General features: G+C 44.0%; 2 protein-coding genes across 2 annotated transcripts in view; one reads left to right on the forward strand and one right to left on the reverse strand.

The window, feature by feature from the left end:
- The window catches only part of GGH (gamma-glutamyl hydrolase), a 161,202-nt gene that overhangs the window by 76,468 nt on the left and 60,361 nt on the right, over positions 1 to 24,373 (forward strand). Inside the window, exons 4-5 of the mRNA XM_085605539.1 lie at positions 5,633 to 5,717; positions 19,487 to 19,625. Coding sequence (XP_085461665.1) covers positions 5,633 to 5,717; positions 19,487 to 19,625 — 224 coding nt within the window. The remainder of the gene's footprint in view (positions 1 to 5,632; positions 5,718 to 19,486; positions 19,626 to 24,373) is intronic.
- The window catches only part of LOC146831274 (uncharacterized), a 210,733-nt gene that overhangs the window by 28,699 nt on the left and 157,661 nt on the right, over positions 1 to 24,373 (reverse strand). The window lies entirely within an intron of this gene.

The following is a 24,373-nucleotide window of genomic DNA, read 5'->3' on the forward strand; positions in this document are numbered from 1 at the left end:
CCGCAGCGGGGGTTCAAAGGAAGCTGCCGGGCTGCGATTTGAGATCCTGTGTCAGGGATGCATAGTACAGGTGCGGTTCCGATGGAGCTGCGACGCTGTGATAGGAAGTCCTACATCATCATCGAGGATGCCGTCAATGAGGGGCTTGTGATGTGTATGCCTGCATCGAAGATGCTTCGTGAAGTGGCGTTTCCGAAGAAGCTGTGAGGCTCCAATGTGAGGTCCTGCATCGGAGATGCATCACACAGCTGCGATTCTGAAGTGGTTGCAAGCAGGTGCATTGCACTCCATCGGTCCTGCTCACAGGACCACAGCTGGGCTGGCAGAGTACCTTCAAGCCCACTTTCAAGGATCCAGGACTGGGGGACATTACTTCGAGGGTAGGAATCAACGCAGACAGAGTCCAGGTGCTGAGTTTAAGGTGGTTGGAGCTTTTTCTGTCTCTGAGGCTCTCATCAGGAGACCAGCCAACTACCCCTTGGAGTGACTCTGATTGTTCTGGGTTCAAGATGCAGGTCCAGGCCATCTCACTCAGGCATCCGGGCAACAGGTAGCAGTCTTTCTTGCACAGCAGTCCTTCTGAGTTTTCCACAGGTCCAGAGGGGCTTGATGAGTTGGGTCTGATGGTCCAATATTTATACTTGGTGCCCACTTTGAAGTAGGAGAAGGTTCTGGAGGTTTCCAGCCCGAGGCGCTTGGAATTTGTTGCCTTCCTGCCTGTCTGGGGTCACAAAAGACAAGTGTCAAACCCCTTTGTGAGTGTGCTGGGCAGAGCCTTTGTGATGTGCAAGTGTGGTAGGTGACAGCTACTCCCCCACATGAATTCATGGCCCATCCTCCCAACACCTATTCCCACTGTGTGTCACTGTCTTGGAACAATACTCATAGTCCAGCTGCCTGCTACACCTAGTCATGTGACGTAGGATACAGTCTGCAGGCACCAAATGGTTGGGAAAAGAAAATGCCAAATTTCAAAAAGTGGCATTTTCTGAATTGTGACTTAAAATACAACTTCACAATTAAAGAGGGTTTTATATTACAATTCTTTAGACACCCAATCTGATATTCCATCCTGCTCCCAATCGAAAGTTACCACTTATTAAATGTAATAGGGTAACCCAATGCTATACTGTGCAAAAAGGATTTAAGAGTTTTTCACTACCAGGACATGTAAAAGTCAGAAGTACATGTTCAACATTTTAAATATACTGCACCCTACCCTATGGGCTATTTAGGGGTGGCTTGTATGTATCAAAAATGAAAGGTTTAGGCCTGACAACATGTTTATCTTGCCAGGTAGAAATGGCAGTTTAAAACTGCACACACATGCTCCATTGGCTGACCTGAAAAAGGTTTTTAAAAGGGTACTTGCGTGGGTGGCACAATGTGTGTTGCAGGCCCATTAGTAGCATTTAATTTACAGGCCCAGTGTACATGTAGTACCCCTTTACTAGGGACTTACAACAAGTAAATGAAATGTGCTGGTTGGGTATAAGCCTATCTTGCCATGGAGAGAGCACTGGCACTTTAGCACTGGTTAGCAGCGGTATAGCGTGTATTACCCTAAAGCCAGAAAAAACAAAGCTAGCAAAAAACGGAGGATGGAAGGTAAAAATTTGGGGGCAAACAATACCAAGAATGTCAGGTCCAACAACATCTATATTTGGAGCTTTGTCAAGCAGGTTCTGAGTTTTAGCACATCGTTGAGGAAGTCTTCCCATAAAGTTGCACACCTTTTTCCATATTGTTGGATGGTTACACCTTCTCTGACAACCAATGTACTCAGACACTGAAGGTGCAGATTGAAAACCGTGGCTGTTAAAATCAAGCCTCGAGCAACCTCCAATGTAACAGAGATTTTTCGGACATTAATTTCCCTATTTTGATTATTTGACGTCATTAGGAGATGAATGAGGAAAACAGTTGAGATAGTTTTCCTTAAAAAACAATTTGGTTTTCCAACATTGCAGTAAGGTTTTGGTGTTCATTTGCGTCAAATGATGTTGAGATTGATAAGGAGGCATGATTCGCCATTGTCCAGGATGTATTTGGATTGTCCAGAAGTTTGAGAGTGACTGTTTCAGTGCTTTGTCTATTGTGAAAGCCAGCATCGTATTCCACTAAGAACGTCTTTGTTGATGAAAAAGTTCATCCAATTGGGGATGCATCTTTCAATTGCATTACTGAACTGTGGTAAATGCATTCATTACCTCTTTAGCTACAGTCTTCCTACCTTTCGGGTTGTGGCAACCCCAAAATTGTGACCTGTTGGACATCAGCCACTTGCTTCCTTTAGAAAGCTGATGGATCTGGGTTCAATATGGTTTCTCAATTTCCAGCCCTGTCATGCTTTGCAGAGATGCCAAGGAGTCAGTATGTCCCTGGGAAATTTTCTGTGTGTCTTATCAGCCTAGGGCTGAATTGTCAACACTATGCTTCCCCTGAGTCCTCCAGCTGGACTCCCTCAATATCATCCTCCCCCACTTGGGTGTAGGTAGGACAAGTCCAGCCCCTCATGTCTGTCTTCTGGCAGTTCCCTGATGGAATCTCTAGTGCACCTCAGTCTGACAGAATACATGGAATCATTCTCAATTATAGAGTTGCTCATCGTTCTCTCAAGTGTTCCTCGAATCAGGCACCCAGGTAGGCTTCCACACCGGGCCAGTCTCAGCTAAAGCCCGCTGTTTGCAGTGATCCCTGGCAACAGTAAGTGATCATCACATGCTTAGACTTGGACACTCCTTGAGGCCTAGCCTATGATCACCCTCTCGATTATGCCAGTAAGCACAGGGTCACTATACTTATGTTGGTAAGGAGTTAGGGGCTCAGTCCATCTAAGTAAAAATAATATGCCAATATTTGAAGTTCAAATGTATTGCATTGTTAACATTATTTAGCGAATCTTTTTGTCAGTGGTTTCTTGATTCCATATGCTTTATTTTTCTTTGGTAATTTGGCTGCCCACATTGTTTTGTTTTTATTACATAGCCTAAACTTATTATTGAAATATTTAACAAGACATTAGGAAGCATATGAAAGTAGCACAATTAAAGCAACATAGGGGGCACATCTCCTTTATGAACTTTTAAGATCTGCATCCTCAACATTTCATTTGTGATTTGGAGACGGTCACAAATCCTCACAAAGAATTTTCTGACTCTTAAAAGGGCTTGGGTAAATAGTAAAAATGTATTTTGCGGGTGCAGAACTTGTGAAATTGTGAATCACAAGCTTTGCAACAGTAAAATACTTTTTAAATTCAGTTTTTTAAAAAAATGTATTGAATATACTTAGCAGTTTGAATTGCCATTTATGCTTTCATTATGCTTAAACCTTTGTTTTGGACTTCTCCTTGAGCTGTACTTTGAGCTCTCAGAAAAAGAAGAATACAGTCTTTAAGCTTTCGTTTTTGGATCGGTATACCTCTCTATGATTCCAGCTCGACCATGGCATCCAGAAACTGTGACAAACACTTTTTAAAGCAAGGGCTTTCCTTCTTACAAATGATGGAAAACATATATTTTTGCTAATATACCTTCCCAGTTATTATTTTCTCAATAACCATACATATTTTTGCCTCTCCTTTATGCGCCCGCTTTATTTAATTAACTGAATTAAAAAAAGAATTGTATTGTATTTATTTGAATAGTTTTATTTTGTTTTGAACCTTTACTCTTTTTGAGAAACGCTGTCCTGCTCTGCTGTGTGCTCTCAAACCGCAACCAGTACAAGTTAACTTAATTCTGACCCTGGTGGTGCGAGACTTGTTCCCTTGACAGATACATTTGGGGCCAGATGTACGAACATTTTATTTTGTGAGTGTCTGGTTGCAATTATTTGTGACTAGCAATTAAAGACTTGTAAAATGAAATGTACTTATGTGTCTCAGATACATTCGCGACTCCCAAATGGGTCACAAGGGACCTGCCTCATCAATATTAAGCCTGGCACCATGCACAGGGCAAGTGGGCACTGCTTCCTTTCTGCCGCTCGAGTAGATTTTTACTCGAGCAGCAGCTTTCTTAACGCAAACGGACGGTTTCTCAACGTGAGCGGTCGCGAGCATACGCGACCAATCGCAATGAGAAATCTGATCGCCTGCGCTGAGAAATCTCTCAGGGAGGTTGATTTTCCACGCTCGCCAACTCGATGTTGATGATCGCAAACGAGGAAAAATCTCGCTGGGAGGAGGATTTTCCTTACTCGTGCTCACCAACTTGACGTTGACTAATGCGAGCAAGGAAAAAAACTCTGCTATTCGAAGCAGAGTTCTTCGGAACCCCGCGAGCTCCGCATAACGTGGAGTGTGGAAAACTCTGCAAACTCCGAAAGTGGAGCACAGTTCGCCGCCCAGACCTAATTAATATTCATGGGGCAGGTCACAATTTGCGACCCATTAAGGAATGGGCAATAACACAGGGATGGTGGCCTGCTGCGGACCGCAGACCACCATATCTGTGTTTGCTTTCAAATAAAGCAACGTACTCTTTTTTTAAGAAATACAGCCTGTTTTCCTTAAAGAAAAACCGTATCCGTTTCAAAAAGAAGAATGCAACATTTTAGTTGAATGTTTTAAGGGTAGGCAGTGGTCCGTGGCACCACTGCCTGCTCCTTAAAATATTTTCGCTACCATTCACAAAGGATAAGGGGTGGACCCCTTCCCGTTCGTGACTGGCTTACTGCCTACTTGAAGTAAACTGTGCTTGTTTTACGATTCAGGTCTCACAGGAATTGTACATCCCCGTGCGACTCACTATTAGGAAGGGATGCCCTTGGCATGTCCATTCCTAATATTGATTCACAAAGACTATTTTGTGAGCTGGTAATAGGTTACCGACTTGCAAAATAGGGTTGGTACATTCCAAATGGCATTTTAGGAGCCTCAAACGGCCTGAATCTCCTTTTGCGACTGTTAAAAACCTTCGTACATCAGGTCCTAAAGCTTTCTCTATTCCAAATTCCAAATGAACCTCATGCTCTTTCTTTACCACATTTTACGCCTCATTTAGCATTTGAAGGAAACAGAATTCTCCAATTTCTGGAGGAAACTATATACAAAGTAGAATCCACTGAATTTCTTTCACCAACAGGATATTATTTTGCAACTGGAGGATTTTCAGTTCCCTCCAAAATATAAGTGCAGCCCTTTGTCTCTCTGCATTCTTCATGGCAATATTAGTTGTCTATTGAGCTGTGTTCACTGTAATGGGCGTGCCTGCCTTTGCGTTTGTATCTGTGGGTATCCAGTCTGCCGCTTTAACCCCTTCGCTGCGGCGGGAATTCCGCCGCAGCGCTGGGGGTGCGGGGGGGCAGCACGGTGGCGCTGTGCTCATGACGGAGCCACTCCGTCATGAGCCACGGTTGAGCTGTACTCATGACGGAGCGGTTCCGTCATGACTCCGCCCAGTTGCGTTGTCCCCCCGCACAGGAGGGGAAACAGCGCCGCGTAGGCGGAGCGGCCGCCAACGGCCGTGACATGACGGAACCGCTCCGTCATGAGCACACGGCAACCGTGGCTCATGACGGAGCGGCTCCGTCATGAGCGGGGAAGGGGTTAAGCAACAGTTTCCTTGCTGACAGTTCAATGTGATTTAAGAACCAGCTAGTGAAACTCTTTCGTACCATTTTTCAGAATACTGTTTCCAGGAGGTGGTGTTGATCTTAAGACATCTGGATATGCCAGGGCTGCTCATACATTTTACAAGCTGGCACTCAAGGTAAGGCTGATTGATCTGCAAAGACAATCTGAAATGAAGGTAATTAATACAAACTGTTAATCATTTTGTTAAAAAGCTATATAAAAACAGTGTGCTTTTTATTTATCAGAAATATACAGCTAAAGCTGTATCATCCATTTTGATTATTTGTGTGTCCTAGTCTTTATGCTGCTTAGGTGAAAACCTCCTGTCTTGCTGGAAAAAATTAGCCGCTAGTAGTTATAGTGTAACATGTGCCAAAAGGCATTCGTATAAGAGGCCATCAGCATAGAGTATCTGTTATGAAGTTGTAAAATGGGCAATGTAACAATCTTAGCCCTATGCTAGCATGGGAGGGTGTCGGGCATGGCTGTAATTTATTGTTCACCGCCAGATGCTATTTCAACCCTTTGGAGTTTACCAAGCATCTCCTTTGACTGCTGACATGCCACAAGTTCTAGGAAGCAGTGGTTCACCAGGTACTCCTTTCTTATGATTTTTTTTATATGATTAACCTTTCATTTACTACACTCAACAAATGGAAAAAAACACAATCAAAGTTTTCAACAGCAGAAGGTTTACTGCAGAAATTCATAACAAGCATTAGAAATTCAATAGATCTCGCATTTGTTCGAGTTGGAGCTATTGGCATTGTAAATGTCAATATCATAAACGTGCACACAGACATGCACACATTCAGAAATACATCCAGCTGCATACACACACACATGCAAACACAGACGCATACATACACACAGACACAAGCGCATACATACAAACACACACACGCGAACATAGACATACACATAAACAAGTATGCACATACATATACAGTATTAACAAGGGGCGATACATCTACACACACACACACTCATGCACATCTACAAGCACACAGACGCAAGCACTCCTACATACCTATGCACATATGCACACTCAGACTAACGCACGTATGCAGGTATGTTTTGTTGGGACATGATATGATACCGGACTAACTGTTAAGTCTGTATTTTCAGTGGAGCTCTGCAGCTACCTTTAATTTTTAAAGCAAAACACAGATCAGTTTCAGGGTGTGTGGGGCCTTTCCTTATACAATTTAGAGTCTGCGGAAGATGAGTTGAAGACAGCATCCTTGCAACCCAGGCTGGGTTGTCCTGGCTGAGACTTTGCCATCTTGCTTAAACATAACATATATATATATATATATATATATATATATATATATATATATATATATATATATATATATATATATATATATATATATATAATTCACTGAAAAAACCATAGATTTCACACACGTTATAGTTAGGAATTAGCATTTAAAAAACCTTGCTAATTCAATGAAAAAACCATAGGTTTCACACATGTTATAGTTAGCTGGAAATTTTACTGATAAAAAACCAATGAAATTCCCCCGTTATAGTTACTGTAGGCAACTATAACTCACGCGACCGCAATCCTCTGCTGATGCTAATACTGTATTTAGACACTTATTTGCCCATGTCTTCTTCCATTACATTTTAGCTATACATATTTTACAAATTTTTTTTTTTCATAAAGACACATATGTCATCACCAGAGGATTACGGTCGCGTGAGTTATAGTTGCCTACAGTAACTATAACGGGGGAATTTCATTGGTTTTTTATCAGTAAAATTTCCAGCTAACTATAACGTGTGAAACCTATGGTTTTTTCATTGAATTAGCAAGGTTTTTTAAATGCTAATTCCTAACTATAACGTGTGTGAAACCTATGGTTTTTTCAGTGAATTTGTACGTTTTTTTAAATGCTAAGTTACTTTACGCCATTCGTGGCGTGCACGCCCACTTAACGCAGTTCGTTCCGTGCGCGCACGGTGCGCTTCGCGCACCGTGCGCGCACAGTGAGCACGCGGTGCACTTCACGCACCGCGCGTCCACTTTACGCAGTTAGTGCCGTACACGCAAGGTGGGCACGCAGTGCGCTACGCGCACCGCGTGCCCACGTTACGCACCGTGCGCACATGGAGGACATATTATGCGCTTCCTTGTGATAGGTAATCTGTTAAATTTAATTTGTAAGTGATGAGAATAATATGCCATGCACAGAGAGTGTTTTTTTTTTTTTATTAAAATTTTTAGCGTAAGCGCACCGTACGCGTACGGTAAGCGTAATCTGCGAAATTTTCAAAAAATAAAAATTTACAGTTTTTGGCCTTGGGGGATCTTTGAGGACTCAACTAACATGGCTATGTGCATGGGCGCTGTCTAAACAGCCCCTTTATATGTTTTTTGCCTTTGTTTACAGCCCCCCCCTCAAAGTGCGAGAGAGAAAATGGCGGCCGCCGCTTCCTGGTTTCGACCGATTCGAATGTTTACTTAGATGTAACAGCCAATCAGAATCGCGCTCGCGCACGCCACCGTACGCGTACGGTAAGCGTACCGTAAGCGCACCGTAAGCTGGCTCAGATATATATATTGATTTAAAGGCTATTTTCTCAGAATCTACTGAAAAGATTTACACCAAACCTACAAAAGGCACTTCCTTGACCTGAGGACTACCTCTCTGCCAAATTTCTAGTAATTCTGTTCAGCCGTTCGGGCTGTAGCCCTGTCTAAAGGTCCTATGGAAAAATGCATGGGAAAAACGCGTTTTGGGACCCCCCTTTTATCTCAGCCCCCGCTTGACGAATCACCCCCGAGACTTTCAGGGTAGGAGCGGAGCGTAGCGCCCCACCTATTTTGAAAAATTCGCGAGGATTCGTCGACCGGCGCCAAAGTTATTCAAAATAGAATGTTGCGGATTTCCTATGGAAACGTGGTCCTAACTATAACTACCTACTGGCGACCGCCAGTAGGTAATATATATATATTTTCGCTTAAAAAACCATAGGTTTCACACATGTTAGGTGGACATTTCACTCGTAAAAAACCAATGAAATTCCACCGTTATAGTTAGTTCAGATAACTATAACTCGCGCACCCGCAATCCAGTGCTCATGACGTCACATATTTCATCACTCATGACATGGTCAGTGGCATCACTGATGACCTCATCCTTGTGATAGAGTGGCGGTCGCACGAGTTATAGTTATCTGAACTAACTATAACGGTGGAATTTCATAGGTTTTTTACGAGTGAAATGTCCACCTAACTATAACATGTGTGAAACCTATGGTTTTTTAAGTGAATTTGTACGTTTTTTTTAAATGCTAATTTTTAAAAAAAAATTTTAATGGTTTTTCACCGTGCGCGCACCGTGCACGCACCCCGCGATTTAAAATAAATAAATAAATAAAATGTTTTTTCACCCTTCGGGGTCCTTTAGGGACCCCCTGACAAAGGCTAGGGGCTCAAGAACTCTCTACCCTGCCCCCTTTTCACGTTCGCCACCTCTCTTTTTCACTCTCGCACCCACAACAAACAAAATGACGGCCGACACTTCCTGATGTCGACCGATTCGAACGTTGACTGACATGTAACCACCAATCAGAATTACGCTCGCGCACGTTAGGGTGCGCGTACCGTGCGCGGCTATAGATATTTATGTGCTTTAACTGCAATTTTCTCAGGAACTACTGAACAGATTGACTCCATATATGCAAAAGGAACTTCCCTGACCTGAGGACTACCTCTCTGCCAAATTTCAAGTAATTCTGTTCAGCCGTTTGGGCTGTACCTTCGACTAAAGGTCCTATGGGAAAATGCATGGGGAAAACTTGTTTTGGGACCCCCCTTTTTTCTCGGCCCCTGCTTGAGGAATCACCCCGAGACTTTCAGGGTAGGAGCTGAACGGAGCGCCCCATTAGTTTTGAAAATTTCGCGAGGATTCGTCAACCGGCGCCAAAGTTATTCAAAATAGAATTTTCAGATTTCCTATGGAAACACGGTCCTAACTAAAACTATCTACTGGCGACCGCCAGTAGATAATATATATATATATATATATATACATACACTCACATACATATGCATACACCAACACAGTTCTACATAGTTACCCACACATGCACGCTCCTACAGATACACACACCAAAGCACAATCACACACACGTAGGCATGCTGGCGTGCAGTCGTACAGACATACACACAGACAAGTATGCACATACATATATGCGCATACACACACATAAGCACAATCAAACATGCACAGTAACAGATAATATTCAACCGCATATGAAAAATCACACATGTATGTTAGATACTGGTTCTGTTTTCCTGAAAGTTGTAAGTAAGATTTCATGGTGAACTCTGATGACTCCCACATAACTGCCACAATCCCGATGCAACGGAGAGCGCAAAGCTGTGCATCCGTGACACAATTCCCCAGCCAGCCCAAAGAGAAAAAAAAGAGTTCCCCAAAGAGAATATATGTGTGTCATGTAGAAATGTATACACTATGGAAGTTCTGCAGGTGACAATGGAGGATCAGGAGTGTTCACCAGCAACTATGAACCAAGATGAAAGCGGACTACATGATTATAGCCATACAGCAGACATCCTCTTACCATGTCCCCTTACAGCACCTGGGTGAGGCCACTTTTGCCAGGTCGATTAATTCTTAACATCGCGTGGTAACATAACAGGTGTATTTTGTAAAGCGCACGATTATCCATAGGTGTCCTGGCGCTGAATAACAGATGTTTATTGTTACCCAACTCAATGGTACTCATTTTATTGACCTCAGATGGATGAAAGGCTGAGTGGACCCGCCGGGATTTGAACCTGTGACCATGAGGTCGAACACAGGCCCCTGCAGTGGCTGCTTTAGTCCACTGAGCCACCAGACCTGTCAATGGTAGGGAAAAAACGCTCATCCTTTGGTAGCCCTGGATTGAAATAAAGCACTGGTTTATTGCACATGCCTGGGGCTCTCTATAGAAACGTATACCACTTTAGGTATCTTTGAATATTAGCTTGTACTAGCGAGGTATAATGGTCTCACAGACAAGCCTGCCCCCATTTGTGGGTCGCCTCTGGTGCTGGGGGGCAGGAAGGCCGCCAATGCTAAGAGTTATATCTGTTCTCCCTCACGGGGATACAATCTGCCCCCTTTTCCCCTTCAGCAATAGTGTAATGTTGCTTATCACTAAATAACAGTGTTTTCTCACACGCCGCCGTACTTTAAGAAGAAGTGCAGTGGCAGTCGGCTAGTTATAATAATGAAGCGCGGCGGCAGTCACGCTCATTAATGAAGCGTGCAACAGTCGGCTAATTATAATAATGAAGTGCCACGGCAGTTGCGCAGCCGAAGCGGGAACAAAACATGCAGCGATTACCCATAAATGGACGTGCCAAAGAAGAAATAGTACCTGCATCAACACACACGGCCATTAGTTAAGGGGAATTAATATGTAGTTGAGCGGTGTTTCTGAGCTCCAAACGGAAGTGATGTATCTGGAGTGTGAACCAATGAGCAGGCAGCAAAGAAGAGCGATGCTGAAGTCAACCTATGGTAAGCAGCCGGCTTAATTACACTTCGTATACAGCATGTCTTGCAGACAGCGCATGTGCGCTGCCTAGGTTCGACCTAAAAACGACAGAACATCAGCAAACCTCCACAAATCCACTATGATATTGAACCATGGGCAAAATGTACAAATAGGCGTCAAGATAAAGACAAGAATGCTAGCATGTTCAGTGTCTGCAGTGATCACACATAAAGCAAACAATAACAGTAACATTGTGTGTATATATACATGAGCCAACAAATGACATTGGGACAATAAATAATACAGACTTAGAAATTCCTGTTCTCAGCTCAGTCCTTAGTCAGCGTAGCTTCAAGGGGGGTGTTTGGCGTATGACACCCCCTCCAAATAAATGATTTATTGGCTTGTTAGTGGAGTCTGGGGAGGCGGGGTCTGGTCTCCTATCTCTTTGTTGGTTTTTCTCATTGTGAGCCAAGAATGAAATAGAAAACAGTGACTTTTGATGTAAAGGTATGAGAAAGAACAGAGACAGAGATACCCATCTGGTGGCTGAATTTCAAAATGTGAAACCAGATGTTGTGGAATGAATCCAACTTCCCTTCTTGTTCAAATCGTGTGATTCTAGTCAAATATTTTATTGCACAGAGCCTGCTTTTACTTTATCACATATAAGCTCACTTTTAAATACTTGATTTCAGGACGTGCACTGAACAAGCACTTCTTATTACTGATTTAATTGACTGTAATGTTGTTCCATCTGTGATAAAACTCTAGGTCACATATAGGGTTTACATGACTATGGACTTGCCTTTGAGTTAACTACTAGCATTGTAATTGGCGGGGAAGAACCATAAATGTTTCTTAAAACTTTTAATAATATATGTCTATGCAGTGATCTGATCTAATGCACTGAGCTGAAATGTTTCTGCATGTTATATAAAAGCACTTTTTTTAATTTTGAATCAGACGCACACTCTGTCTGCATTGTGTGTTTGCCATCCTCACACCACCCAGTGCTATTACTGCCAACAACTTTCCAGGAGGACTCTACGTGACAGGGAAAGAATCAAGCTGCATGCCATGCAGGAGAAAGGACAAGGATCTGCAAGTAGCCTGGAAGGCAACAAACAACTTTCTAAAGAGCCCTGCTCTCAAGCATGGTCTAAGCATAGAAAAAGTGAAAGAAAAGGCATAAGAAGGAGACACCGGTCTGCCTCACTGTCGAAGAAGAAATCAGCCTTGAATATACCTCTATGCTCACTGTCGTATCAAAATTATTGACAGGAAGGGCTTTGCCATGACCGACATCGGAAGAACAGTCGCCGACAACACAGTCGACCTCAGGCCCATCGGCTAATACAAAGTCGACATGGAGAAGATCGTTGTCGCAAATGGCACTAAGTAAGTCTAAATCTAAACTTGAGTCAGCGTCGAGAACATCGCTGCTGCACCAATCGACGTTGACAATTCCACAACGACGGTCTAGGTCGGGTTCCCCACTGACGGCAAAACACAGGCATTCAACCTTGAGGTTCTCCTCTCCGCGCAGGCATGAATGGTGGTCGTCGAAAACCACTCCGACAGCAAGTCATAGACACTCAGCGTCGAGAGCCTCACCTTCATCTAGGCTTGGACACTCGATGTTGAAGCCCCCTCCAACATTGGGCCATAGACACTCAACGTCGAGAGCCTCACTCAAATCTAGGCTGAAATGTTCGACATCAGTCGAAGACACTCAGCCTCTAGGAGATTGACGTCGAGACCGTTGTCTTTCCATGCTTCTCTACCAGCAAAAAGACTGAGAACTTCTGACTCACCTGCACCAGCGTCGAGCTAGGTGCAAGTTGTGGATTCGCAGAGATCGAGATCTAGAGGGTCAGCGTTAAAGAGAACAACATCCTCTCCAGACTTTAGGATTATGCAGGTTTCACCAACAGACATTACCGGTTAATCTCTCACAGAGGTGGCTGAAGAGTGTGAAGGAGTGGAGAGTGCGAAGATGAAGTCCATGATCGGGCTACTCTCAAACATCTTTGCCGTCTCGAATCTCCACTGGGGTGGCTCATCCAGCTACACTGGTCACAAGATCTCCTCAAGGGTCTCCATGACTGCCATGGCCTACTTCACCAAGAAGACCTCAGTCTAGAACCCCACATAGGCGATCTCCTTCAAGGTCCCGTCAGCCGCAATCCTCCAGACCTCGGGGAAATAGACACAGGTCTCCATCCTGGTCTACAGACACTTTGAGATCCTCTGTAGAAGAATATTTGCCTACACTGTCTGCAAACCCTCCTGCAAGAGTTTCAACAGTGGGTGATATCATCATGTTTAGTGAGGTTCTAGGTAAAGATGCGGCAAAGCTTATAATTGAGATGCCAACTGCAACCACCTCGGCATCAATCATATTTGAAACTCTGCATCACAGATCGTGCACTAAACCTCTAATTCAACTGATACCTGGGCTACTTGAACCGGCTCTTCAAAGCTTTCTTACACTGGCATCAGTAGGGTCAGCACTATCGTGCATTGCCAAAAAATACAAAGCTCCAGACCAGGGTCCACTTTTTCTGAGATCTGATACTCTTCCAGACTCAGTCATAGTGGCAGCAGCAAGAAAAGCGCCCCCAGGGGCGTCTTCCTCCACATTGCCACCTGACAAGGACAGTAAGCAGATGGATTCCCTTGGGGAAAAGGATGTGTAGCACCTCTGCTTCATATATGAAAGTCGCTAGTGCCTCAGCACTTCTGGGAAGGTACGATAGAGTACTATGGGACTCCCTCTTAAGATTTATGGAGAAACTACCAAGAGAAGATTAGCAGGATTTCCAGGAAATCCTCCAGGAAGGAGGATTGGTGGCAAACCAGGTAATAAGTGCAGCAGCGGATGCTTTGGACCTGGGGGCTCATGGATACTCCCATGGCATCTGCGTTAGGCGCTTCTCTTGGCTACAGCTTACGGGTCTGAAAACTGAAGCCCAACACAGGATTCTTAACCTGCCCTTCAGTTGGTCTTCACTGTTCGGCACGCATGCTGATGATGAGATGACCAGAATGAAGTCTGAACTTGACAGAAGGTGGTGGGCCTAGAGAAACGCAAAGACTTTAGGCACAGATACCACTCTTACGACCATTGCCAGTATCAACAGAGGGTTCAAACCCCCCCCCCCTGGGCCTCGCAACTGCATCCAGGTCTCATTATCAACTGCTTCGACCAGGACAGGGACGGGGACCTTCCAAACAGTCAGCTTGCTCTGCTAAGCAGCAGACAAAGCAATACGCGCTTGCTTCCCCCAGCTCTGTTTGACACTCCGGTGGGGGAAGTTTAATGGTGCATCTGGACGAGTGACACAAAATCACAAAGGACACATGGGTGCTAAATATTATGCAGAATGGTTACTCAATCAGATGCAAATCCCCTCCTCCAGCAGACCCTCCTCGAAGATCATCGGTCCATCAACAAGAACAGCTTCGGGCGGAGGTAACCATCCTTAAGAAAAACAAGCCATCGAAAAAGTTTGCTGGCCACAACAACGACAGGGGATTTACTCTCACTACTATCTTGTTTTAGAGAAAGGTCCAACCACGGAGTACAGGCCTATACTCAATCTCAGACTCTTATAGAAGGTAGTCCGCAAAGGAATTTGGCTCTACATCAAATTGCTCCACATCTTCATCAAGGAGACTGGATGTACTCCATCGACCTTCAGGAATCGTTTTTTCATTTACCGTTTTCCCGGAAACACTGGAAATTTCTACAGTTTCAGGTGGCATTAGAGCACTTCCAGTTCAAGGTCCTTACTTTCAGGCTGAAGTCAGCCCTTGCACGATCTCAAAATGCATGGCGGTGGTAGCAGCTGTTCTATGAAAGCAAAAAATCTTCATCTATCCCTGTCTGGACGACTGCTTGCTCAAGAGTGCTTCACCCTGTGTACTGCAAGAACACCTACAATCCTGCATTCGAGTATTAAGTCGGTTGGGCGTGTACGTTAACTACAAAAAGTCCATTCTCAATCCAACCAAGAGGATTCACTACCTAAGTGCGGTTCTGGACACTGCAGATGTAGGAGTGTGTCCAGACGAGAGGTTAGCCTCAAACAACAACAAATGTCACACACTCCTCCGCACACCTCATGCCTGGGCCAGACAAGTATCCTCTCTGCTGGGTTCCATGGCTTCCTGCATCGCAAATGTGACCTCTTCAGCAGGCATTAGAGGATCAGTGGTCTCAGATCTCGAACCGCTGGTAGGACCCTATAACTCTTCCTCAGATAGTCAAAGAATCCCTGAAATGGTGGATGCAACATCACCATTTGTTGAAAGGATTCCCCTTCCATCAGGATCTTCCCAGCCAGACCCTCATCACGTATGGGTACCTCTAGGACTGGAGAGCACACATGGGTTCTCCCCAAGTTCAGGGGATGTGGTCAGTAACGGAGAAGGGATACCACATCAGTATGTTGGAACTAAGAGCTGTACACCTAGCGCTCAACTCATTCTTCCGTTCCATCTAGGCACGCTCCCTGTCAGTTCAGGCAGAAAATAACAGAACCATGTAGTACCTAAACAAACGGGGAGGGACCAGGTCAAGACCACTGTTGCAGGAGGCCCAAGCCATTTGGAAATGGCTACTGGTGAGAAAATTGACCATATCTGCGATCCACCTACCAGATACCCTCAATTTGAACATGGATTCACTAAGCCGCAAGTTTGTTGAAAAGCACGACTGGGTGCTAAACAACAAAGCCGCACAGGACATTTTTCAATGATGGGGTTCTCCAAACATCGATCTCTTTGCAGATACAACGAACACAAAATGCCGCGCCTTCACATCCAGGTTTCCCCAACCAGGCTCTCGAGGGAATGCACTTTTGATCGATTGGCCAGATACATTACTCTACGCTTTTCCACCAATTCTGCTCATACCACTGGTGATCAACAAACTCTCCAGATCCAGAACCAAGATGATACTGATCGCACCAGGTTGACCTCGTCGGTGGTGGTATCTGGACCTTCTTTACCTTTCTGAGACACCACACAGGCGGTCCGGAATATTCTGAAAGAAGCGAGGAGACCATCTAGGTGGAAGGCATACGCTTTCAAATGGAAGCGCTTCTACCTATGGCCATAATCCCTTCCTTGGACAGGAACAGGTTATTCTCACATTCCTTTTGTATTTGGCTAAATAAGGTCTCCAGTTAACTTTGATAAAAGTGCACTTGGCAGCAATTACAGCATATAGAAAATCGCCCACTCAGGTTTCTTTTTTCTCATATGCCAGTGGCTAAAGACTTCCTTGAAGGGCTGGAAACGTCTATCCTCTGGTTTGGTCTCCCTCTCCTTCTTGGGAGCCCAATGTAGTCCTTTCTACATTGATTGGTCCTCCCTTCGAACCCATTCACAAAATTCATCACTGTAGCACCTGACGTGGAAGGCCGCTGTCTTAGTGGCAATTTTCTCTGCACGCAGAGTTAGAAAGATCCAAGCGCTATGTTCTAAAGAACCTTTTCTCATTTTCCATGCTAACAGAGTTGTCCTGAGAACCAACCCTAGTTTTCTGCCTAAGGTTGTTTCTCAGAAATTTACCCATTGTAGAGATATGTAAAGCTGCTACGTGGCGATCAGCACACACTTTTGCTCACCACTACTGTCTAGATTCTGCTACTCAGGCGGATGCTCAGTTTGGGCAAACCTCTTTAAGGAATCTGTTTGGTAATTTAGCCTCAGGGTGTACTAGATATAGTGGTGTACGCCAGCAGGATTCTGGAGATGGGCTTGCTATTCTATTCAGTGCTTATAACCATTGATGAGTATTCCCTGGAAGAGAATGATAAGTTACTCACCTGTAATCCTAGTTCTCTTCCAGGGGTATACTCATCAAAGTAAAAAGCAGCCCTCCCACCTCCCCATACGAATACCAATAGCACTCTGTCTCCTTACCTTTACTACACAGTGTAATACACCGAAAGAAAGACCTGACCTAACTGTCGCCTGTGGGGCATGATGATTAGGTTGGAGGTTTTGGAGGTCTTAAAGACACAGCACCAATTTTAGCCTGTAGTGTTTTCTCTATGCAGCCTATGGGCTAACTGCCTGCTATTACCTTGCCTTTTTCCTAGGAAATAAAGGCTATGTTGAAACAGTGAAAGAGTGTATGTTTCTATGTTACAGAAATGTTAAATAGATATGTATTATTTTAAATGAAAAATACAATGCAATTTTGCCTATTTGTGTGTGTATATATATATATATATTCACTTAAAAAACCATAGGTTTCACACAAGTTATAGTTAGCTGTACATTTCACTCGTAAAAAACCAATGAAATTCCACGTTATAGTTAGATCAGGTAACTATACCTTGCGCCCCCGCAATGCACTGCTGATGACGTCACATATTACATCACTTATGACATGGTCAGTGACATCACTCATGACATCAATGATGACATCTGAAATGACACATTGTGCATTGCGGTCGCGCAAGTTATAGTTACCTGATCTAACTATAACGTGGAATTTCATTGGTTTTTTACGAGTGAAATGTACAGCTAACTATAACTTGTGTGAAACCTATGGTTTTTTAAGTGAATTTGCAAGGTTTTTTAAATGCTAATTCCTAACTATAACGTGTGTGAAACCTATGGTTTTTTCAGTGAATTTGTACGGTTTTTTAAATGCTAAGTTATGTATTTATTTGTAATTTTTGTGCGCACGGTGCGCTTCGCGCACCGTGCGCGCGCTGTGGGCACTCGGTGCCCTTCGCGCACCGAGCGCCCACGTTGCGCATTTCGTACCGTGCACGCCTCGCCATTTTTTACAAAATATCAATTGTTTTTTTCTCCCTTGGGGGTCCTTAGATTTATATATTAAATGTGATTGTTAATTATTATTTTTTTTTTTTACCGTACGCGTACGGTAAGCTTACCGTACGCGCAATCCGCGATTTTTTTTTGTAATTATTAAATTTATTTTTCATACTTTTTGGTCCTTCGTGAACCCCCTGATGAACGCTAGGGGGTCTGCAACTCTCTTCGTTGCCCCCTTTTCATGTTATCAACCTTTGTTTTTCAGTGCGAGAGACAGAAAATGGCGGCCGATACTTTCTGATTTCGACCGATTCGAATGTTTACAGTCATGTAACCACCAATCAGAATTGAGCTCGCGCACGGCACCGTACGCGTACGGTAAGCTTACCGTAAGCGCACGGAGCGCGCCTATAGATATATATATTGATTTAAATGCTATTTTCTCAGGACCTACTGAACAGATTTACACCAGACCTGCAAAAGGCACATCCCTGACCTGAGGACTACCTCTCTGCCCAATTTCAAGTAATTCTTTTCAGCCTTTCGGGCTGTAGCTCGGACTAAAGGTCCTATGGGAAAATGCATGGGGAAAACGCGTTTTGGGACCCCCCTTTTTTCTCAGCCCCCGCTTGACGAATCCCCCCGAGACTTTCAGGGTAGGAGCGGAGCGTAGCGCCCCATTAGTTTTGAAAAATTCGCGAGGATTCGTCAACCGGCGCCAAAGTTATTCCAAATAGAATGTTGCGGATTTCCTATGGAAACACGGTCCTAACTATAACTATCTACTGGCGACCGCCAGTAGATAATATATATATATATATATATATATATATATATATATATATATATATTATTATGTGTGTGTGTGTGTTTCACGTACTGCTGACTAGATTTGGGTTAAACATACATTAATATATGTATGCATTCTTGTATATGCTCTGAAAGTCCCGCACAAGGCCGAGACCTTTCAGTGCTTATGACTTTGATAAGTATACCCCTGGAAGATAACTAGGATTACAGGTAAGTAACTTATCCATTCCAACCAGTGGCAGTCGCTCAAGATTTGCGCTGTGTGGGTCTCTAGACAGAGGCCCATCTAATTCCTAATGCAAATCAGTACTGACCCTGTTCGCCATGGAAACAGTCCACCCCAAACCATAGTCATCCCACCCTCCACCCTGCAGCCCACTTCTGTTTTCTAGTTGGAAGATGTGAGATACACCCCCCCAGAATGTCACTGACTAAGCTATACCCCTGCATAGGTAAACATACAAGTCTGTGTACTGGCTGGTTCCAGCAAAACACATCTCTCCCTTGCATCCTCCAAAAGACATATAAATATTAATGTCACAGCCTGGTATTGTTACTTTCGTTTTGTGCCATTCACTTCTTGTTGCTCCCAAATAGCATTTCCCAGCTGGTCTACCAAATTAAGTGCACTAATTAAATCTTGATCGATGCCAATATTTGCAATGTTAAAAATCCTAAGCATCCTGGATAACTGACACTTCCTTTGTTGTCAATCTGTAACTATTGCTCAGAACTATCACTTGTTTTGTTGTTTGCTTTCTTAAGGCAAATGATAGAGGGGATTATTTCCCAATCTGGGGTACGTGTCTCGGATTTGAGCAGTTGACCTATATCACAAGTGGAGAGAATTTACTCACACTGACAAGCACAGAAGATGTTTCCTTGCCGCTGAACTTCACTGCAGGTAGGCTTCCATTAACACTGATCTACGTCACACCTAGCTTTGCTCATCTTTGTGTGTTAATGTTATCTTCAAACAACTAAGCGCGTGTGATGGACCAGTTCTTTATTTAGATGTTTCCATCCATCAGGTTCTCAAATGTGAATTATGGATCTTTCAAGCAATCTCAAGCAAATTGTTGCAAAGTGAGCTTCAAAGATCACTAATACCAGTGTGTTCAATGTCTAATTACAGCGTTTGTTCCTTTCTCACGCTGCTCGAGTGGGCTCTTTGGACTGCAATTTTAGATGTAGAAGATGTAGCAAAGGGGCTGGAGAAAGAATAGGAAAGGGAAGGGCATGGGTGAACTGCAGCGGAGCTTGAAATTTCTAGCTGGTTTATAAAACAAGACTGAAGATGTGGATTCTCAGTTTTGTAGAAGTATACAAGTTTTCTTCTCCTTGTCCTTCCATATCCCTTTCCCTTTCCCCTTCCCCGTCTCTTCTTTGATAGCTCAGATCCAAACCCCTCCACTACCTCGCTATCCTTCTGACCATGGCCATTGGTGGACATTGTCCTTGAGTACCAGGGTGGACAGGCCGTAGCAAGAGAATTCTAAGGAAGTAGCAGGTCTCAAGAGTGGTTGTGCAAGCACAGACATTTTAATGGCTGTGTAGGTGCAAACTCTGTCATTCCCCAGGACCTCATTTAATCTCATAATTACCTTCCCTGGGAGTGCCAGAGGGTCTAGCTAACGCGGGCCTTTGAGTGCAAGCTGTTTAGAACCTTTCCACAGTGCATGGAAAACGGGGGCTTTCAGCAGGTCTGAGATGTTGGGCTGCACGTCTGCCACAGTGGCATCCTTCCACTCCACTTTACTCACCCGGTGCCTTGAGACCCTCATTGGTGAGTAGTGCCCTCTACAGTTCCCTGATTGATTGATTGCCCATGTAAGATTCAGGCGGCGGGCTGCTGACAGAGGTGGTAATTCTGGCATCTAACCAGCGCAATCCATGACCCCATCACTGCCTTGTCATAGAAAGCTAGAGGTACCTCTAAGGGAGGCTCCACAAAGATCTAAATTGAGGTCTACATTGTTCAGTGGTTGGCAAAACCTCTAAATTACACTGCTTTATGCCCCCAAACAGACCGCGCCAGCCAGGGCCGGCGCTAGGCATGGGCAGTGTGGGTAGCTGGCCAGGGCCTCACACTCAGCCTACCAGCATGGGGCCCGCACCGATCGTGTCCTGTTTTTTCCCAGCCAATCCAAGTAAAAGAAAGGTGTCTCCTTGCAATTAGGGTCCATGGGAGATGTCCCCTCCCGGGCCTCTCGGGGATGGTGTCTGGAGGCCTAGGGTAGGGAAACGCTTCCTCTTGTCCCAATTGCAAGGAGACCATTCAGAGACACAGCGGGACGCCTATTGTCCAGCATTTTAACGCCCCCACAGTTTTAACTTTTAGCCCACAAGCAATTCTCACACCTTTTGGGCTGAAAACAAATGTTGTGCATGTCTCTAAATTAGACAAGCAGCTCCACTATGTTGCAGACTGTCATAAGTGCTGGTGTTGACAATTAAGTTCTGGTGCAAGCACTGGAATCCAGCAGCTCAAATTAAACACTGCTATTACCTGATGTAAAGGTATTCGGTTTACCCACCTCGGAGGGGTAGAAAGCTGAGTCTGCATTTCCATGACAGATTAATCACAGACGAGCGTTTAGGACAAGCATAACACCCTAACATGGAATTAACTGAGTTTACAGTGGCACTTTCAACATTTGCAGACTAGAGAAGGTTAATATGGAAAAACAGCATGAGCATGCCTATGTTGGAAACGATAAAACATCCAACCATATTACTTTTTTTGTAGTAAATCTAAACATGTTTCTCTTTAGGCTCTGGTAATTTAATTATGTTCTCAATAACTGATGCATTATTTCTTTTTATTATCCAGTTTTCCATTTCTCACTTTAAGCTATAAGCATTGTCTACAGCTTCCACTGTAGGGCGTTGGGCCGGTTGATGTCCAAATCTCCTAATTACAAATAGTCCCTCTCACTTGCTAATCTTAAATGCGTATGCCACAACTCTGAGCTACATCGGCCAGCTCTTCCATCGCACATGGACAGGCTCACTGTCAATTATGTGTTATCTGCTACTCATGTCTATCCTGTCTAGCTCTCCTGTGTATGGCATGTATTAGCACTGCTCTGTCCTAAAACACTTGGGCCAGACTGGTTTGTAATTGGATGACTGCCATGCACCCATCCAACTACAGAGCAGCTCATCACAAACAGATGCCTGGCAGTATATGGATGCAGACTCCCGGCTGCTCCACTATGGGTGTTAGAATGTTGAGCTGTCAATTTTCATCGCCCCTTTCGCCACTCTCATGCCCTTCCAAAGAAAAAGAAGTAAACCGAGTCCGTCCCCATAATGGTGTTAAAAATGTTATCTGAGTGGTAACATATAAAGTAATTGCAGTCAGTGCATGGCACACTGGACCCCAGTGCTGCTGCACCTCTATTATCTATGCCCAGGGTGTGTGTTCTTCCACTGTGTAAGAACTCTGTGGTGGCCTTTTTGGCTTCCAGGCCTCCAGTGAGCTACAGGACATCCAATAACTTGTTTAGTAGCAGCATTTACTGGATGTGTGAGTAGTGATGTGATTATCCTGACGAAGCGGGGATTTTTGTATCTCAAGCATTGAGTATAATCATCAAAGGCACGCTAAGGCAAGCCCGTCTGCACCAGGATGGCGCCAACACCCGTTTTCTTCTCCCCAATTTGTTATTCCTTTTTCATTTCCCTTGGCCAAACCTCCACCTTGTTCTACTACAGCCTTGATGGTTCGGTCGCGTAAGTGGGCTAGGACGACTTCCGCCAGCTTTACTCAGCTGCCAGAGGTTGTGGGTGTTGTCTCCGTAAGAGAAGAGATCCTAATGACCTTAGAATAACTTTTTGATACAAGCGACGTATACAAGGTCTATTTTCATATTTCCATATTTCCAGAAGATCTGAAATTGTTCCTGTGGTACATGGCCACTAATACAACCCAAAAACACATGTAATAGGCCTTTAGGAACTTTAGCTGCATCCGATGGCCCTGAAACATGAATGAAACATCAAAATGACTACAATTTAGCAGGCAATGAGGAGACCAGAAAATGCAACAGGTACAACTTTGTTACCCCTCTCACTTGGAAGATGTGAGAATCCGAGAGTGGAAAGATGGAACTTTGGATACCCACCAGAGGCACAACAGATACATTGGGCTTAAATTGCCCTGAGATTGCACTTTCCCCCCCATAGAAAACACAATACAAGAGCACCAGCTTAACCAGCTGGATTATCGAAGCTGCTGTGCAGAACAGACAAGAGGTAAGTGGCTGACTTGGAACAAGCGTGGATGGTGGAAGATCCTTTGTGGAGTGAGATTGTTGAAAATTATAAAAATACTTTATCATATAAATGCCATTGACTGGAGTGAACAGCGTAAGAAGTTTGACTTGAGCTTAAAGTATCTAGCCACTGTGCTAGATTGCCCGCACAATCCCTGTGGAGGCACAGAACAGTGAAAGAATCGGAAGGAAGACTATTAAAAGGAGTCGCTAATGAAGTGGACATCAGCAATGTCAAGTTAGATGAAAACACTAATATAATGAAAATAAAGAAAACAAAGAGCAAACTCATATTAAGGTAATTAAAGAGTACCTCTAAAGGGGCAGTAATATGGGAATCAATTTAATATAAAGTAAATAAAAACATACCTTAACACAGATAAAAATGCAAGTTAAAAACTAGGAAAAAAGAGAATAATGTAAATTGGGAAACATCTGCTATCGGGATGAAAAAGAGTTCACTGAAGGCATTCAACAAGGCACAGGGCATATTGATTCTGCAACCAACAAGAGTCAGACAGAATAGTGAATTTTTGCATAAGTGCTTTTCTGAGAAACAAACTTTACTATCCCATATGATATTTTCCTTCCGCTCACGTTTTCTTTACCAAGGTTTTTTTTAAACACACACGAAGACTGAAAGTATTCAAACTCTTTAATGCAGTGGGCCTTCCTCGACCCAGCAAGTTAAAAGAACCATCAGAGACGCGTTGCAGGTGTCTTGCAGCCTTTCTCAATCTGACTACATCTTAGTAGGGAGGTACATGTAAAATTTCACTGATCAGTCAACATAAAGGAAACACTACGCGTTTGGCAGGAACTTAAATGAGGCACATGAATACAAATAGCATTGTGGCATGAAAAGACATTGAAATTACCCAAACACATTGCATAACATATCTCACATAAATGTGAGGCACCAAATTTATAACAGTGCTTTAGGCATCACCAATTGAATTTTAGTGAATACTGGCGTTGCTGCTGCCAAAACATCAGTTAATCTTTAACATTTTTAGGTCGAGCCTAGGGCAGCGCATGCGCTGCTATAGGAAATCGACCTCTTGGAATCACTTCAGCTTTCTTCAGCTTTTGAAGAAGCTCGTGCATGTGGTACTCACACACTATTGGCCTTTGCGTCTGGCTTTAGTACGCAATTGGCCAAAGGCATGTGGATGTTCCAGCTTCTTGGGAAATGTTTACTGCCAGAGCGTTTTGCTCTCGGGAGCCAGCAGCGGGCGTGCAGGGGCCATCTGGTTTTAATTAGCGTGCCTGCGCTTCTCTGTTTATACAGTGGCGTGGGAAGACTCTCCTCACGCTCAGCTGCTCCAGTGTAACATGCCTGTAAATCTTTATTATTTTGTCCTATTGAGGA

Source organism: Triturus cristatus, chromosome 5_1 (genome assembly GCF_964204655.1).
Source record: "Triturus cristatus chromosome 5_1, aTriCri1.1, whole genome shotgun sequence".
Taxonomy (NCBI): domain Eukaryota; kingdom Metazoa; phylum Chordata; class Amphibia; order Caudata; family Salamandridae; genus Triturus; species Triturus cristatus.